This window comes from Eptesicus fuscus, chromosome 9 (genome assembly GCF_027574615.1).
Source record: "Eptesicus fuscus isolate TK198812 chromosome 9, DD_ASM_mEF_20220401, whole genome shotgun sequence".
Classification (NCBI taxonomy): domain Eukaryota; kingdom Metazoa; phylum Chordata; class Mammalia; order Chiroptera; family Vespertilionidae; genus Eptesicus; species Eptesicus fuscus.
Window position 1 is genome coordinate 87,837,084 of NC_072481.1, and position 19,108 is coordinate 87,856,191.

Here is a 19,108-nt window from a genome sequence, read left to right on the forward strand (position 1 = left end):
CCGGGTTTAAGTGGAAATTTAAATTGGTTTCATCTCATAGGAAGCTTCAGAGGCTGCTCCGGGGGAAGGTGAGAAATGTCCAAGTTCAAGACACGCCTGCCCCATCACCCTAAGGCCGTGGTCGGCAAACTGCGGCTTGCGAGCCACATGCGGCTCTTTGGCCCCTTGAGTGTGGCTCTTCCACAAAATACCACGGCCTGGGCGAGTCTATTTTGAAGAAGTGGCGTTAGAAGGAGTTTAAGTTTTAAAAATTTGGCTCTCAAAAGAAATTTCAATCGTACTGTTGATATTTGGCTCTGTTGACTGAGTTTGCCGACCACTGGCCTAAGGGAAGGCCCTTCAGCAGAACCCCACGCTCCGCGGTGGGAAAGGCACAGGGACTGCCAAGCAGACCGCGGTCCCTCTCGGAAAGGAGGGAGTAGAAGAGAGTTGGGCGAGAGGGCCAGGCTGCAGCGCCCAAAGGGTGTCTTCATTAAGTCTTCATTCTGCCAGGACTTTGCCAAGGGGGTTGCATCTCCTCCAGCCTTCTGGACGGTTAAACCAGTGGTACCGAAACACAGAAGTACCGTGTCCATTGCTAATGGTCAAACTGGTAACCAGTGTCTTCCACTCCCACCATGGCATCCGCTGCCTCAGTGGCTGTGCCATCATTGTCCCCAGCCTCGCCTGTGTCCTTACGATTTGTGACGCTGGGTTACCTGGGGGCCGGGAACACCCGGGGGTGCTGGGAGGCCAGCGCAAAATGAGCTGCTCGCAATGCGTCTTCCTGGCGTCCGGCTGACGGCAGGAGGGTGTGGTGATCGGGCATCTTGTCCTTGCACTGCAGACACCTGAACGCCCACACCTGACAGTCCTGCTCGGAGGGTGGGGACGGGGATCAGTCACAGCTGGGTGTTCATCCTCATTCCCATCTTCCGGCCCCTCCTAGGCCACCTAGTCCCCCCGTTTCATTTGTACGTCCACGCAGGCTATGGCTGAGAGACGGTCTTGGTTCTGGCTGGGAGCTCTTCCTTCTCGGCTGCTGGGCCAAGGCCCTGACACTCACCTCCGTTGGTGACAGCCTCTACTCCCTGGCCCTATGGTCGTTCTTCCCTATGAGGGCTGGGCCCACGTGACAAAGGAGGCCACCCCACAAGCCCCACTCAGCTCAGGCCAGCAGGACACTGCAGGAGAGCATTTCTCTAATTCCGTGCGGGGAGGGCAGGGTGCTCTGACTGCTTGCTGCGTGCACCGCTGGCCTGCCACCTCCTCACGGCGTCTCCGTCCCCAGGCAGCGGCCACGTACACTGCATGTTTGCTCCACCCCAAACACAAGGGGCACATCCCACAGCCCTAAGAGGCCATCTGGGTCAGCTCCATCCGCACTCCCTGTAGCTGGCCCTGGAGAGCCACACATGCAGGAGCCATGTGCTAGGAGAGGCCGGGCGCGCTGCTGGTTTATTTCTGAGGCGGAATCGCTCAGTGCACTAGACGGCAGGCTTCCCTCGCACGAAAGACCAGGAGGGTCTCAGGGCAATGAGCCCTGGATGCGAAGGGCAGGCCCCTGCGGTGATCCTGACGTGCAGGGCCGGCGACGTGCAGGGAGGCTGTGCGGCCAGCTCGAGGGGCACCATCGCAGCAGAGTCTGGGCCATGCAGCCACCACCTGAGGACCCCAGGGAGGCGACTGCACCTGAGCCACAGCCGCTCAAGCCCAGCCCAGGTCCCGGGGATCCAGGCAGCCCTGTCACTTTCCTTTCCAACCCCAGCAGGGGAGGAGGAGAGAGAAACTATAGGAGAGAGAAACAACAAGGAAGACATGGAGAGGGGAAAGGCAGAAGAGAGACAAAGGCAGGGCAAGCAGCCAAAACCAGGTGAGAGGGAAGAAGGGCGAGGCTGGGCAGGCGGCCCTCCCCGGCTGGGGCTCCTGCAGAGGGGCTCCCGGCTGGTGGGCTGACCTCAGGCCTCGCCGCTGCGGCCACTGTCCCTGCTCAGCAGGACGCGCGCTCAGCCAGGGAGATGCTGGCAGGGCAGGCACTGGGGACAAAGTAGCAGGGTCCACACTGCCTTTCCTGAGCTCAGGCTAACATCTTCCCAGAGGAAACTTGTTTTTCAGAGTGAGCAACTCACTCCCGCTTCCCTTCTCTCCTAGGAGGCCAAGGGGCAGGACAACAGCGGCTGCTAAAATGGCCCCTCTGTCTTCAGTGGTCTGGCCGCTCTTCCCGTATCCCCGGCCTTATCAGCCCGTCTTATCCAAAACAAGTCTCTGGCTCCCACAGACTCCATTGAGAACGTGCTGGAAGGAGCCCAGCTCCTGAGCTCAGGCACGGCAGGCCGCAGGGGGACCGCCGGGGTCTCGATTTCCAGTGTCCGTAATCTCATGAAGTGTTGGGGCGGGGAGGGGGGGGGGGAGGGAGCTTTATTTTCAGAATCTAGATTTTGTTTACGGCTTGGATGGTAGCACGAGACACCAGCGCGGCCCTATTCTTCTGCTGCTCCAGGACCCCAAGGTCTCAGGAGATCCCATTCCGTGGGGGCACCTGGGCCTCCCCTCAGGCTTTGTCTTGAGTGCAAAAGAATACGGAGCTAAGTTTTGTGAAACTAGACAAACACTCCCCTTGAACACTAAGCTTTAAGACCCCCTGTGCTCCGAGCACCTCTGTTCCCGTCAGTTCCTAGACTGAGTCTCGAGCCCCCCGGCCCCCTCAGGAGCAGTGACTGCTGGCGAATTACTCGGCAGCACCTGTCCACGCCGTGTTATTAACGCCGTGTTATTACGCCTTTCAGCACCGCTGCCATCAGCACCTTCGGAAGAGTGAGCCCAGGGATGGGACACCCTTCCAGGCGGTTTCACCCCCTGATAACTAATATCCTCAAGCACTTCATGGCCAAGGAGAGTCAGTATTATACACACGGCATCTGGAGTTATTCCAACGTTCAGATCACCAATGCCATACCTGTGCTCCATAGCGGTGGAGAATTAAGATTTGATTTCATTTAGAAAACTCTTAACAAGCCTCTACTTTTTGACTGAGACAGTTGGAAGCCCAGCTGCAGGGCCTAAAATTTTAATTTAAGAGCAAAATGACAAATTAAAATGCCCCCTCCTTTGAAGAGTTATAAACAGTCCATTCTTCCCAAGCTTTGGCGGCCATCCCACGGAAGCCAAGGAGGACCTCGTGGGGACACCTGCTGGGAACTAAAAGACCACATGCGCACTGACCTGTAAGAATGAGACCCCCTCATCTGTGGACTGGAGTGCCCTGAAATGCATAGCAAAAAATTTCATTGTCATAATAAAGTGCCCAAGCTGTTGCTTAGCAAGCCAGGAATTCTGGTTACCTGTCTTATCTGGAAGCAACTGAATCCTCTCAGTTGGGAAGTTCAAGGGAATAGAAGATACGAACTATCAACAAGGTCAAATAAGTATATCTAAATGCACCAGAGCCACATTTTCCCCAGGACCTTAAAGACACATGCTTGGAACGAGATGGGAAGAGAACTGACTGTAAGAAATGCTAACAGGTAGCTTTTGAAGAACTCATTCCAAAGGACAGACAGGGTCTTGAGAAGTTGCTGGCTCATAGATGGTTGGCAGAGCTGGGTGGTGGCAACATAAACATCAAGGATGAAAGAGGCCTAAAACTCATCTAATTCAGTTTTACATGAATTGTTAAAAGTGGCAGAAAATGTTTCCAAACTACCATTGCCAAAAGGAAGAGCAATTGTAAGGCACACTGTTGGCAGCCAGCTGGTTGACCTGGCAGAAAACCTCACACTCACCAGCTGACTTGAAACTGGCTTGAAACCCCATTAACTACCCCCTCCCCAAAGATATCTTGGAAAGATCCTGGAAAATAAGCTAGATCAGTATCTAGAATCAAGGCCATTTGTTCACAGCCCTCATGATGGATCGCCCAGGTGTGTCACAGTCCCCAGAAGACAAAATAGTGAGTGAACCCCAAGAAAAAGAGACTATATAAGAGGGGGAAGGCAGCAAGTAGAAAGAGATACCAAATGAAGCCAAAGAGTGCGAGGCACATGAGACCAGCAGGCTGGTAGACGTGGAGGCTGGAAAGGAATTGCCAGATTTACCAGAATCCCCAGTGGGCTGCACAGCCTGGCTCGGACCAGGATAGTGAAAACGACAGATGACACCGTCCAGATGATATCTGAGCCCACTGCAGACGTGCAACACAGCAAACACCCATCTCCCATTTGGAGCCGACAGCTACAGAGCAGCCGGGGCAAGTGAAAACCTTCCAGGATGACTTCGATCCAAACCCACTGTTTGGTGCGTGTGTTGGGAAGTCCAGCTTTAAAGGCTGAGTACAGATGTGAGAGCAGATGTTGGCGGGCAGTAAGTAGGGAGGAGGCGGATGGGGCTCCTGGCCTTTCCCTTGTTGTGGACTGGTCCTGCCATCGCAGGCATCTGCCGCTCGGTCTCAAAAACAGACCCATATTTCCCTGCCATGTTTCACCCCGAGGACAGGCAATTCGATGAATTCTGTTAACTTCTTTGCCCCGATGCAGGACTTCTCCTGGTGGCGGTGGTGGCAGTGGAGAAATGTTAATTCCCTGGGAGCACACTGTGGAAGAAGGGGGGCAGCAGAGGCTAAGTAATCTCTTCCTTCAACCTCCTGAGAGATTCACAAGGGGAAAGGCCTGCCGGGAGTCACACCAGAGGCCACAGCTTTTTGTCTCTGCAGCATCTGCCCGGGTCACGAAGGCCCTGCAACATCTGGCCCCACCGTGGCCTGGAAAGGAAGCAAAACTGGTTGGCCCGTCTCTCAGGGTGGCAGGCCATCTTCCTGGAATTCCCTCCTCCAAGAGCAACCTCCTTTTCTGCATGCCCACTCCCTGCCCAGCACGGATAAATGAGGAAGAGGGAGCCAAAGACGGCCTCACATGAGGGATTTCTCACACCAGCTTGAGAGGGTCTTTGAAGATAGTGAGATGCAAGGAGGATCCTTTGTAGGAATACTTTCTTGGTGGGGGGTGTCTGGCCTTTTACACAGCTGAGGCCAGAGGTATCTGTAATGAGCTCTTTGCCTTAGGACTGCTGGAAGGAGCAAAGCAAATTGGAAAGTACTGGGCTGGGAGGTGGGGGGAGGGGTAGGAAGACCAAGAAGAAAACCAGATACACTTGTATCTTATTGTGAAATAGATAAGGTTTAACATTCACATTTAATTTAAAGTCATCAAATTGAAAAAAAAAAAGTTGAAAGGAACTTCAGGAAAAAAAAAAATTGGGTGACACTGCTAAAACCAAAATCTAAGACAACATGTTTTCTCAATTAAAAAAAAAATTCCAGTGTGTACTGGGGCGCAGAGGGGATGTTGAATAAATCAAGTGAAATTTTAATTTTAAAAGCAATCAACATTTCAAGAGCTGCCTTCATGTCTGAGGTCTCTGTACCAAACTGACCACGTTCATTAATGAACAGGAGCCGCCCAGCATCGTGCCCAGAGGAAAACCGAGATTTTCCTTCCATTCGGCAGGCTGCCCCTTTCTTCTTCTTTTATAAACCTCAACCCTGACTGTTTCTAGTGGTAAACACAGGAACACCCATGCTGTGCAACGCTTCCAAGAAACACCAGGATGACAAGAGGCAAAATGTCACAGCACACTGGGTGGTGGATCCTCAAGTTCCACATCCAAGTCGCTGGTAAGGGAAATGGCTGATGAAGCCAGAACATGCGCTGCAGACACTTCCTTCCTACGGGTACGTGGGGAAGCTGCATGAACTCTTACTGGCTACCGGAGATGGCATTTTTAAACAGTCCCCTGGAGGAATGAAAGAATCTCCCAGAAGTATTTTACGTGCTTTCTGAGGGTCCTAACGTAGGCCCTGACAACCTGCTTCCTACAACTGCATGCAACCCATCTTCGAGCGCTATTATGAGCCAGATCAAATGCTCCTCATTTAATCCCAGCCAATCCGCCGAGTAGTAACCACCCTGCTGCACAGATGAGTAACTGAAGCGGAAATGGATGAAGCTTGTCCAGCGTCACAGAGTCGTAACAAGGGAAGCAGCTTCTCGGACTGGAAAGCCCACAGCCCCCCTTTAACTTCCTGCTGCGTTCTCGCACGATTTAAACAGCTGAAGAAAACCCAGACCTTGCAGCTCGGGCTTTAGAGATGCATCTGCGTTGGAATTGAACAGTCACCGCTCTCTGAGGTTCCACACCTGGGCCCCCTCCTTCAGGTCCTGATGCGTGGACTCCCGTGCCACCTTCTAACAAAGCACCGCACGGGAGGGACCATCTCTGAAGAACCGGGGAATGGACACGCAAGCAGAGGGAGCTGCTTCCTCTCGCGTGACCCCTTTGAACCTCCCTGGTCAGGGCAGGATGGGGTTGGCCCCATTACCTAGCTCCTGGGGTGAGCCCGTGGCCCCAGCCTGGCTTTCTGCTGGCGCCACCATGAAAGAGATGGTCTTGGAACTACTGGTTGCCTTTCTTACCACCACGGAGAGAGAGTCTCTCTGAGAATGCTGCCAACAAAGTAGAGAAAGAGAGATTCTTCTGAGCCCCTGGAGGCAGCCTGCCTGAGGCTTGAAACCCTGAGCATCCGAGTTAAATGAACCAATCAAATCTGGCGCACGGGGCAGCCCAGGGCACTGACAAGTACAAGTCCATCTTATACAAATGCATGAAGCTTGTTTCTATCCCACAACCTCCCAGGCATAATGCAACTGGGAGAAAACCTGGGATCTTTATGTGAGTGAAAAAGGAGATGGAGAAATCTTACCAAACAGAAGCATGCTTCTCTGGAAAAACAGACACTCAGGATGCCTGCCGGCTGCAGACTCCATCTTTGGGTAATAAGCGTTCCCCTCTGTGGCCCTAGATCATCGGTGACAACGACGAGGCACCTGCAGGCCTTTGTATTTGCCGTGCAGAAGCGGTGCAGATATGAAAATGTCTTTGCTCTCACTGAGGCCTGAGAGCCAACAAAGAAAGAGACTTCACCCACACCTACCTGAAGCACTGGAGGCCCGGGACACGTCCTGGGCCTGGGTGGAGCGGTTGCGACTCTGCTGGCGACGCCGACCGCTGGCTGACCTCGTGGTGCGCACGTGGACCTCACTCACTTTGAAGAAGGCCACCATGAAAGGCTGCTTGTCATACGGGCCATCTCTGCCCACCAGGCCCGCAGCGCGGGGGTTGATGCTGAGTCCTTGAATGCAAACCAAAGCACGCCCCTCTTTATTCCATGTAAACTTACTCTTGCAGCTGCATAACGGATCCTTCCCGGCCTCCCGGGACTAAACATAAAGAATGCGGGAGAGGGGAAAGCATGTATATTCTCGGATCTCTGGTGGCAGCCTCTGGATGGACAACATCAAAACCCTCCTTCCAGCCCCCGCTGGTGTTGGTAAGTGGTTAGAGCATCAGCCCTCACACCAAAGCGTTGCGGGTTTAATTCCCGGTCAAGGGCACAAACCTGGGTTACAGCTTCGATCCCTAGCCCAGGTCAGGGTGCATGCAGGAGGCAACCGATCGATCTGTCTCTCTCACATCTCTCTATCATTTCTGCTAGTCCTTTTCCTTCATATTCATTCTTTCTTTTTGATCATATTCAGCCCAACCAGTGAGGTGACTTCAACGCACAGAGCGTGCCCACTCTGAGGGCCGTAAGGGGCCCCGGATCTGCTGATCTTGGATGCTGCAGGAGAAGGGGTGCTGGGAGGGGGAGACTAAGGGTCAGGATTTAGCCTGTGCTCCCATCTTCCTTTTCCTCAACATCATCCACCTGCCTTGCCTCTGAGTGCTTGCCTCCCATTGTTTCTCTCGGAACCTGGACCACCTAACCGTCTCCGAGTCCTTCCAGGGGAAGGTTTTGCTTTTCAATAGCAGTTACGAGGAAACAGTAAAGGAAGTCATCGTGAGCTGAGGACTCGGCTGTAAACCACGGCTCTCTCATAACTGTTGAAGAGGAAATGAGTGACAGCGACTGCTGGGCCTGATTTTGGCAAACTTACCATCCCGAGTCACCACGCTCAGCTGAAGCCCCATGTTGTGCTGTGGGGTCACGACCCACAGATTGCTAGTGGCCGTGATGTCAAATTCCAGCCAGCCTTCTTCTGAGGCCCACACTACGCGGGTGTCCAGCAAAAAGAGGTCAGAGTCTCTGAAAGAAAGAAGAGGTGGTGCAGTGAATAGCAGGCTGTCCCCTCCGCTCACTCTCGCTCTGTCCTGCCTGGTGTCACCATAAAAGATGCCAAAGTCAGATCAGGTCCCGCGTAAGGCACAGTGTCCAGCGACCTGCTGCAGCTCTGGCGGGCGTGGCACCACAGAGGGCAGGTGCTGACAGCGGAGAGAGGCATGTGCCAGGGACTGCAGAGAAACGGGCTTTCTCTGAAGATGGCAGGGCCCTCAGTTTCACCAACAGCCTTGCTACGATGCTTATCCTAATGCTTGTGGAATTAGGATAAATGATAGACAGGTAGATAGGGCCATACTGTTTCTTACTTTATGGCTAATGAACTCTAGAAAGAGAGAAAGTGGGGGGGGGGGCAATGAGGAAAAGGATTAAGAAAATACTAAAATCGGGATCAATATGAGCTTTCACAAAGTTGCGTTTTGCTCATTTTCTTTTTAACATTAATATCTGACAATCTTCACTTTGAAATAAGTAGAAACAAGAAGCCACTTCATATTTCTGAGTAATCACTGGTTCTTTTCTTTTAATTAAAGTATTTGAATGGCCTATGGTGAGTGTCAAGTCCTCTCATCTGGACTGTGTGATGTGGGTGTATGTTGAGTGATTTTAAAGTTTATCCCAGCACAGCTGTGAGCCAGGCTGGGGTTCTTTGAGGCAAACTTGTCGAGTCCATTCCTTCCATTGGGCTCCCTGGGGAATATTTTTATATATTTTTACAGTTTTCAACTAGCATAACCCTAGGGGTTGTGGGAAGATGGAGTGAGGGCTCTTCCTGCTTGCCCACATGTCCTGGTAGAGCAGTGCCAGGGGACACAGAGGCTGAGCCAGGAATGGCCGTGATGGGGAAGGGGCGTGCTTTGGTCATGGAAAGATATCAGTTCCCTGTTGCTGGAAATATTTTGCCGAAATATCTTAGAGGATAGAAAATTACTGGAATTAAATACTAAATTTAAGATGAGCATGTCAATACTAATGAAGTACATTTAAATCAGTGATAAAGCGTTTCCATATACTTTACTTTCCTCAGTCGTTAGGGCAATCCCGAAAGCTTGGGAGAACATTGCTATCCCCATTTTACAGCTGGGGAAACCGAGACTCAGATGTGAGGTGAGGGTCATGCGGCCAAGATCAAAAACTGGTAAGGGATAGAACCAGCCAGTGAAAAGAATGTGGACTCAGTTTCCCATCATGACATCCTGCCTTCTGAGATTACACAAGACAACCCGTGACAAGTGAACACAATTTACCACTATTCTTTTGAATATTTGTGAGGCCCATGAAACATCTGAGTTAAGAATTTTAGGTTTCTCAGAGGGGAAACCATTTTTCCTGTTTACATGGCTTAGAGTTAGAAGAAAACTCTACTGTCATCTTCTCCAAGCTTAGAACAGTAGGTACAGCGAAAAGTAGTTTACTCAGCTGCTGAACGGAGTCTGCAGGGGGCACATTCAGGCCTGCCATCTTTAAAGCGCTCTCCTCCCCGCCTGTGTCACACCCCCTGTTGACAAATCACCACCCCCCTCCCTGTTACTGAGGTAACTGTGAGCAGGGAGATGGGGTGTCCATGGAAAACAGCAAGAGGGAATAGCAAGTCCAAAGCTTTGAAGTTCAGATGCAAGAAGACATAAATCCTGCTCTGGGAGGTCTGAGACCTTACCCAGCAGTAACAGCCCTTCGGACAGCACTGCGGGAGGAGCAGCCTGGGCCAGAGGAAGCACCCTCGAATGAGGATGCTGTGGGAATTTCGGGCGTGAGGCCGCCCCCGAGGCAAAGAGGATCAGGGCATGGGCTATTGCCACAGATCGCTTGTTGCTATTTACAGCACTTCAATGATACACACAATGTTTAAGGTCTGGTAACAAAGACGGAGAAATATACAAGAGAAAGTGAGGGTGGGATAGAAGGCCAGCTTCCAAAAACAGGTGAGAGAAAGCAGAGAAAAGGAAAAAAGAGAAGGGCATGGATTAAAGAGGGCGAACATGAGCCAAAAGCTAAACGTGGGAAGCGTGTTGCTAAGAAGAAGGATAATAATCACGATGTGGAAGAAATGAAATGTGCAGGGTGAGTGGGGGAGAGTGGGCGCGGAGAGCCCAAGTGTCTATCTTGTCTCTGCTCCTAAGTTCAGGGCCCAGAATTCCTGTTTCTGTCGCGCCCCTGGCTGCATAGTAAGGACAATGCCGTCCTCGCTGCGTAAGAGCCCCGTGGGGTTCAGGGGTTCATGAACCCGGTCCAGCAGCTGAGGGCAGGAAGAAAACCCTGCTCACTGGCAGTCAGACAGTTTCAGATTTAGAGGATTAAATCCAGGGCACTGAGGTCCTGTGGAAGGGAGGCGAGATAGAGCATGGACTTAAGATAACTGGACTAAGTGGAGAGAGAAACAACAAATATTTACTGTGCTTTCTATACACACGTATGCGCCAAGAGCCTCTCTATTCCTCGGGAAGCCTGGAGAGGCAGGTCCTGTGGCTGACAGCACGGAGCCTAGAGAGGGTAAGTGTATTAAGGTCACAGGTATTAAGTGGGCGGACCAGAACCGAAAGTCAGAGCCCGGACTCTTAGCCACCACATTTCTCAAAAGCGGTCAAGAAAAGTCCAAGGCACAGGTTGAAATGACTGAGCAAAGGCTCAGAGTAAGGTAAGGGATCACAATCTACTGCACGTAAATGCCAAAGTCGGGTGGATACAGAAAACATGTGAATGTACTCAGGGCTGGCACAGGATCCGAAATCATGAGCTGGCTCTCCTATCAGGGTACAGAGAGGAAGGGGGGGGAAGTGCATGAGAGGGATCAGAGAGGGACCGCCCAGTCTCACCCTATCCCTGCTCCTAGGCAGGACACTCTTGGTCGAGACTGAGCCCACCGCTGACACGCAGTCACACAGCCAGGGTGAGGAACTCTCAGAATCACAGCTCTAAGAAACAACTGTGCTGGCTCACCCTCAATGCTTCCAATAGCTCAGGTATTTAAGAGACACGATTTATGGCAAGCCAATGAAACGGATCTGGTCTGACCCACATCTACTTACTTTTCTCCAGTGACACATGGCTTTCTTAGTCTACCACCTCTGTAAAAGTGTAGCCTCGAGCAAGATGCCCCTGATTTCCCTGTGTGAATAACAGGGATGCCCTTCTACATCTCGCTGCAGCAGGGTTGAGGTCTGTCATTCCCATCTAAAATATGAGTCGCCTCCCAACAGAGCCCTTGGGTCTGGCCAATCTGACCACAGCTGGATTATTTGGACCCTCCCACTGAAATGATAGACACTCAATTGAGCATACTATAAAAGGAAATGCTGAAACAAGATAGAGATACAATTTTGAATGAATTTATTGCCTATTTTGTTCTCAAGCAACTCATAGACCCATGTTTCACGATGAATATGCATTCCATATTCAAGGATACAACATTATTATTCTCAATGTGATCCCAACTCAAGGACATGAGTTTCCTCATATTGTGATCATCCTGGACAAATGGAACTCTCAACAATTAATAAGCCTAACAAGAGATTTCTAGAAATTTAAAAATTCATCGCAGTGCTAGAGGTGCCTGACCAGCAAGCCACTCATAAGACTTTTAGAATTAGTGTTTGTGGACGAGGTCAACCATGTGTGGTCCATCCCATCGCACAGCCTCCGAGGCACCTGTCCTTGTCAGTGATATTCCATCAGGCCGAGGAGCACACAGCACTAGGGGCAAACACAGTGGGTTTCTCTCCTTTGCCCCTGAAGAAGGTCAGGAGGCATCTCAGTTCCTGATTTTGACTTCTCGTGACAAATGCTATCCATCAAAGTCACACTGCCCTGGATAAAGTACAACTGTGCTTACTACTAACCACTTCAGTAAGAAAATGTTCTTCATAAATGGAATTTATAGGTTTGAAGCAAGCAGATTTTTGAAATATTTAATAAGGCGAGTCTGTGGTTTGTTCCTTTACTTCTTCATAACATATTCCTTTGCCATTTATGGGTCTGGACTTAATGGTAAATTAAGATACAAAGCAACATTCATACATTGGTGAATCAACTTTATGCAATAATGAAAATTCAATTTTCAAATTACATGAAAGTCAAAGGAGTCAATCATTTTAGAAAATTAGATAGTAAAACACAGATTTGTATTTTTTCCTTATGCATATACCATATGTAGAAGATTATGTTTAAAATTTTACCACTAAAAAGACAGAAAAGAAGTAGGATTTGAAAAGATAACACTACAACACAGGATAAACCACCACCACCACTACTACTACTACTACTACTACTACTACTACTACTACTACACACACACACACACACACACACAGATTTGAGTAACATAGGTGAATAGACATTATCTATAATAATCTATAATAATAAAAGCATAATATGCTAATTAGATCAGACAGTTGAACGACCTTCTAGACGTCCTTCTGGATGAAGCCGGGGCTACGATGAATTTCATGCATGGGCCTCTATTTACTATACAATTAGATAAGTTCTCATTGATTTTATGCCACTTGATATTACCCAAATTTCATCTCAAGGACTAGCATGGCATGAAGAGAAGGTTCAAATATCAACGGGACATTTTATCTTCAACAAAACAACAAAAATCACTTGCTGTCAGAATACTAACATAGCAATCCCTTACATGGTGTTTACTACATTACTGTACTAAGTGCTCTCACATATGTTAACTCCTCACAACCACCATGAGAGGTAAATCATATTAGCACCATCACAGGTTGGCAGGTAAGGAAACTGAGGAACTGAGAGGTTAAGTAGTTTGCTCATGGTCACACAACCAGTAAGTACAGAGCTGGGATTTGAAACCAATCTATTTGGTTCAAATGTTACATATGTTCTTAGCTGTCATAGCAGCCATTCTCCAGTGTAGCCTGCATTGGAAATCCCTGGAAACCTGTCAACACACAGACTGCTAGGCCCACCCCAGAGTTCTAGGGGTAGGACCTGAGAATTTGCATTTCTAACAGGTTTCCAGGTGATGCTGATGCTGCTGGTCTGAGGACCACACTTTGAGAGCCTCTGACTTACAGCATACTCCTTCTCTCTTATACACTGAGTGGCCAGATTATTATGATCTCTGAATGCATAATAATCTGGCCACTCAAAAAATATATATAAAAAATATAATATATATATATATATATATTAGAGGCCCGGTGCATGAATTTGTGCATGGGTGGGGTCCGGCCAGCCTGGTCAGGGGGAGGGGACATGGACAGTTGGCCAGCCTGCCTGCTGGTCAAGGGGACAATTTTGCCTATTAGCCTTTTATTATATAGGATATACACTGAGTGGCCAGATTATTATGCGTTCAGAGATCAAAATAATCTGGCCACTCAGTGTATATGGGTAGTATTACCTTTACCTGCTTTTTAGACTTAAAGTTCAAAGCTATCTGCTCTCGAGGTTTCTTGCTCTTCTCCTTAAACAGTGCAAAGCAAATGTGGACTGCTCCTCAAGTAACTGTCTGACTGTCTTATGGACTGACCTTACCCTCAAGGAGTTATCAACATAGACTAATCATTGGAATCACAGGTAAGACCAAGTTCAAGGCAGCAGTATTATGATAAGGCTTGCTTCTATGTGTCTAAGACAGGGAGAGAGCAGAAGGTAGAAGATTATTTTATACTAGGGGTCCAGTGCATGAATTCGTGCACCTTGAAAGGAACTGTGGGCAGTGAGGCTGTGGTAGGCACAGGGGCAGGTCTCGGCCCATCCTCCGTGCCCCGTCCCCTGTCTGCCAGCAGCCCTGTACCCGCTGATGGCGTGGAGCAATTGGGGCTGGCATCAGCAGTGGGTATGAGCAGGGCTGTCGCTGGCAGCAAGTGTGAGAGGCGGCTTCCGGCCCCGATCTCCCCTCAGGAGCAGGGGGAGGTGGAGAAGCCCTGATGCCACTCGCACCGCTGATGGGACCAAGTGATCGGGGCCTGCGCCAGGCGCTGGTAATGGGTGCGAGCAGTGGCTCCGCGCCAGCAGCGGGTGCAAGTGGGGCCAGCGTCCCCAGCAGGTGCAAGCGCCGGGCAGGATTGCAGTGTGTGAGAGCAAAGAATTTTCAGTAACCACCAGAGGTTCACCCTGATGATAGCAACCGGCGCCCTGCCTTGGTCTGACGCCCCCACTCACCTGCTCCACCATCCCGCCACAGCCAATGCCTGCCATGTTCCGCGTACGCCCCCTGGTGGTCAACGCACATTATAGCGACCAGTTGTTCAGTTGTTCCACCGTTTGGTCTATTTGCATATTAGCCTTTTATTATATAGGATAAATTCATGGCTACCTAACCTGTCTTCTTTGGCCACATAAACAAATGATGTTCCCAAAGACTGGGGTACACTCCAACATGTCCTGGTGACCGCACACAGATTAAACAAGGAGTTCTGCACCTTTTATACAAATCTTACATGTTTTAGTTCTCATTACAATCCTAAATCTCCATATCCTTGTCCAATATGGGGAAATAAAGCAGCAATAATACTGTTAATTTGTGATTTTTTTAAAAAGATGTTTCACAAAATAAGCTTAACTACTACCATGGCCTGCCTCCCACAGCCCTGGCCATCCTGGCAAGAAGGTGCTTACACCAAAGCAATCAATTCCTGGGAATGAATAATACAGAAGGCATGGTTTCCAGAAATAAAAACCTATTTCCTTTTCTCTTTCATGTTTACCAAGTGGATAAGCAGTTCCCAAACAAGAGTTTCCTCTGCCCACCACACCCTGACGTCTCCTCGCCCCCCAATTTAGCATTCTTTTGAGTATATGCAATTCTTTATGACAACTTTAATTCCTCTCTGTAACATACTTGTCTACTCTGTGCCTTTACAAAGAACAGAACATACATAGGCTGAGGAACAAGGTTTGGCAGCTTCTTAAGCCTTTACTTGTTTAAATTCAGGCAGATCATTCTAAGTATAAATAATATGCACTTCACTAAAAAGATAAAACTAACTAGTTACATAACCCAAGCTGTGGGTCAGTTGTATTCTCCCTTTTTCAGGGGCAAAGGAACAAATACTGAAAAGTTCAATGCTTGCCTGAGGCCCACACTGAGTGTGCCAGAGATTATCAAGTCAGCAGTAAGATTTCAGGAGTCCCTGAGGATCATACCTGTGAAAGCCAGATACAGAAAGAGAAACAGGTGTGGCTGCACATGGTGATAAAAGGCTTTGATTTTCTCCTACCAAACCACAATGGTGTTCTCCTATCCTGGCTTTCTCAAATTTGCCCTTCTCTTCAAAACAGAAAATAGTCTCAGATATCTCACTTTTATCTCAGTGATGATAAAAGTACACTCACTTCACTTCAGCAGGCAGCACTGAACATCCAACAGAATTCATGGAGCAATCAGTCTATAAAAAATGCATTTCTAAGGAAACTATCCTCTGAGATCCTGGAACTAGATCAACTAGTGGGTTCAGGTCTTGTTTTCAGAACTACACTATTTGGTTAATGAATCAAATATCAACATTTGTGAGGATTCATTATAAAGAATTCCAAGTAAAAATATGATACTTCAGAGATGTATGCTTCTGGCTATGATGTATCACACTAACACTCCCACTAAGAATAAGTTTAAAAAAACAAACCTGTTTGAAGTTATCTTAGAGCAACTAACACAGTCAATACGTGATGAGTCAAGATCTTCGAAAGAAGGAAAATGCATGAAGGTAAGCCCTGTATTTGCTGTTGCCTTTTCATCTCAAAGCACTTGTTAATTCCTTGCATGAGGCATAGATGGCAAACATAAAGGGACAGCAGCCTAGAGTTTGGAGCAATGTCACTGGCTGGGGACCACTGGAGTGTAAGGCAGCTAGGACTTGAAGGCTAAGGTCCCAAAGGAAAGGAGCTGCACAGAAGTGAGCTCATAAATGTGATCTCATAGAATTTTGGGTTCACTTCCTCTAGGACCTTGGCTCTTCAAGTTCTGGCTGAGTTGAACTCCAGTATTTTGCCAAATATTAGGCTGTGTATGCATGGAGTAAGAAGCTGAGAAAACAAGCAAAAAAAAAAAAAATGCTTAGAGCATAAAAAGCAAAGCAGACTTTTTGGCAGAATTACAATGCTGGGGAGTTAAACATTAGAGTTCAGAGCCCACCAAGGAAGAGGGGCCCTGGTAAACAGCCTTGACCTTCAGCTGAGACCTCTACAGGGCTAACTTCTAGGAGAAAGAGAAAACCAGAAACAGATGAACCTTAACACATCCTGAAACCCAGCCTCAACTTCGACAAAAAGAACAAAGTAATCTGCTTGCATTGTTGTCTGCTTTCTGGAAGAAAATAAAATCCAGTCTGGAAGGTAACAGTATCTAGGGCTATTTTTCATAAATAATGTCAATAATTTAATTTTGAAAATTATCAGACATTCTAGGAAATAAAACCAAATGAGGAAAAATCAAGGGAACAAACAGATAATGGAAATAGAGCCATAGGTGATCCAGATAATAGAGTTAATCAGACACGATTTTTGAATCGTGCCTTATAAAAAGAGGATAATAAATTACAAGTTGGACCAGAGATGGAAGACACTGACGATGCCTTGTCATACTAGCAGTCAGCAGATATGCGTCACTGCAGATTGCCCAGGACCAAACCAGAGAGGGTCGGACCTGCATTACCACCATTTGTCCACCATCATCCAGAACTGAAATATCATTGCTGTTATGAACACATAAACAACTGTTGGACATAGAAACCGGGACTCAAAAGAACTGTTGGCCCAGAAAGAAACTCACTATAGACTGATTCATTTGCCTCTCAGCATAACTATTATTGCTTGTCTCATTTTCGGTTCCTATAAGTGTATTCCTAGTATCACATGAGCTCACTCATCTAGGGGAAAAGATGAACAACATAGACTGAAGAATAAGAACAGCATCGATCAGACTGTCAGACCTCAGAGGGAAGGTAGGGGAGGGTGGGGACAAGGGAGATAGATCAACCAAAGGACTTGTGTGCTTGCATATGAGCCTAACCAGTGATCACGGACAACAGGGGGAGGGGGGCATGCATGTGGGGGGGTTTGGGAAGGGAACGGGGGGGGGGGGTTGATGACAAATATGTGATACCTTAATCAATAAAGTAATCAAAAAAATTAAAATAAAATAAAAAGAAAAATTACAAGTTGGGGCCTGTTCCAGGGATGTGAGTTTGGATAAATATCTGAAAGCCTTTAATGCAATATACCACATTAACACTAGCAAGGAGAAAAATAATATCATCTCCAAAATTTCAGGAAAATTTTGATAAAATTTTACACTAATTTCTAATTTTAAAGAAACCTCTTAACTAGGAATAGAGAAGAATTTCCTTAATCTAATAAAGAGTATCTACAAGAACGTTTATAGGAAACATCATCCTTGATGGTAAATTATTAAATCTTCCCTTCTCCACCCTGAGATTAGAAATCTGACAGGGATTTCCAATCTGAGATTAGAAATCTGACAGAAATCTGAATGGAATTCAACATTGTACTGGATCTCCAGCTAGCACAACAAAACAAGAAAAAACTACAAGAAACACAAAGGAAGAAATAAAACTGATACTTATAGGTGACATGATTATCCCATATAATAAAAGCTTAATATGCTAAGTGTCCAACCCTTTATTCGACTGTTCGACCAGTCGCTATGACGCGCACAGACCACCAGGGGGCAGATGCTCTGACTGGTAGGTTAGCTTGCTGCTGGGGTCCGGCTGCTGGGGACTGGATGAGATGGGCTGGACACGCCCTGGAGCCCTCCCACGGTCCCTCCCTGGCCCCGATCTTGCACCAGTGGGGTCCCTCGGCCTGGCCTGTGCCCTCTTGCAATCCAGGACCCCTTTGGGGGATGTCAGAGAGCCAGTTTTGGCCTGATCCCTGCAGGCCAGGCCAAGGGACCCTACCAGTGCATGAATCAGTGAACCAATTTCCAAACTATTGCTCAGAAAAATTATTAGAATTTATATGTGAATTTGTAAGGTTGCTGAATAAAAGAACAATATACAAATTCAATTGTATTTCTAAATGTGAGCAAAAAACAATTAGACTGTGAAGTTTTAAAAAGCTAATAATACCATTTATAATATCAGATAAAATGTATATACCTGGAGTAATTTTAACAAAAAATATTCAAGAAACAAAAACCACCAAATATTGATAAGTTAAAGACAGCCTAAGTAAATACCATATTCTTGGGTTGGAACACTCAATATGGTAAGAGTCAATTTCTCCCAAATTAATTTCTGGATTGGATGAAATTCCAATCAGAAGCCCATCAATTTTATTTTGTGGAAATTGAAATGCCTATTTTACAATTTATATGGAAATGCAAAGGTCTATAAATAGCCAAGAAAATCTCAAGGAATAAAATTGGAGAACGTACACACCAGACATCAAGCTTTCTTTAAAAACTAAAAGAACTAAGAGTGCAGTATTGGTAGAAGAAGAGAAAAATTAACCAATGGAACAGAATAAAGATCCCAGAAACAGACCCACACATATGTGATCACCTGATTCAGGACAAAGATACCACTGAAAACAAAAAGTATTTTCAATAAATGCTACTAGGTCAATTAGGTTTTTCTATTCTTATACAGCCGGTATATCTAATCAACTTCAATAGCTCAGATATGATTTCAAATATCTGCTACTGTAGTTTAGTTCATTCTGCTGAGCTAAGCACTTCCACATCCCATTGCCTCCTGGGCATCCCTACCATGACTCAAACATGTCCAAACCAGACCTCATCCCCATTCCTCTTCCTGACTTATTCTTGTGGTCCCTAGCTCTGTGAGTGGTTCGGAGTAGCATATCAATCTAACCGTTTGAGAAAATGTGCACTGGCCCTTTGATAGTTATTTTCTCTCCTTGGACAATTATATTCTATCTGCAAAATAGGTCAGAATTGGTGAATTTTGTCAAATATTTAGTGTAGGCAGTAACTCAGTCTGGGCTTTTTTCCAGGACCCTGGG

At 47.5% G+C, this 19,108-nt stretch overlaps 1 protein-coding gene across 1 annotated transcript in view; it reads right to left on the bottom strand.

The window, feature by feature from the left end:
* Positions 1-19,108, bottom strand: part of BMP6 (bone morphogenetic protein 6) — a 154,356-nt gene that overhangs the window by 7,671 nt on the left and 127,577 nt on the right. Inside the window, exons 3-4 of the mRNA XM_008154869.3 lie at positions 7,968-8,116; positions 6,965-7,162 (exon numbers count right to left, since the gene is read on the bottom strand). Of these exons, the coding sequence (XP_008153091.3) occupies positions 6,965-7,162; positions 7,968-8,116 (347 nt within the window). The remainder of the gene's footprint in view (positions 1-6,964; positions 7,163-7,967; positions 8,117-19,108) is intronic.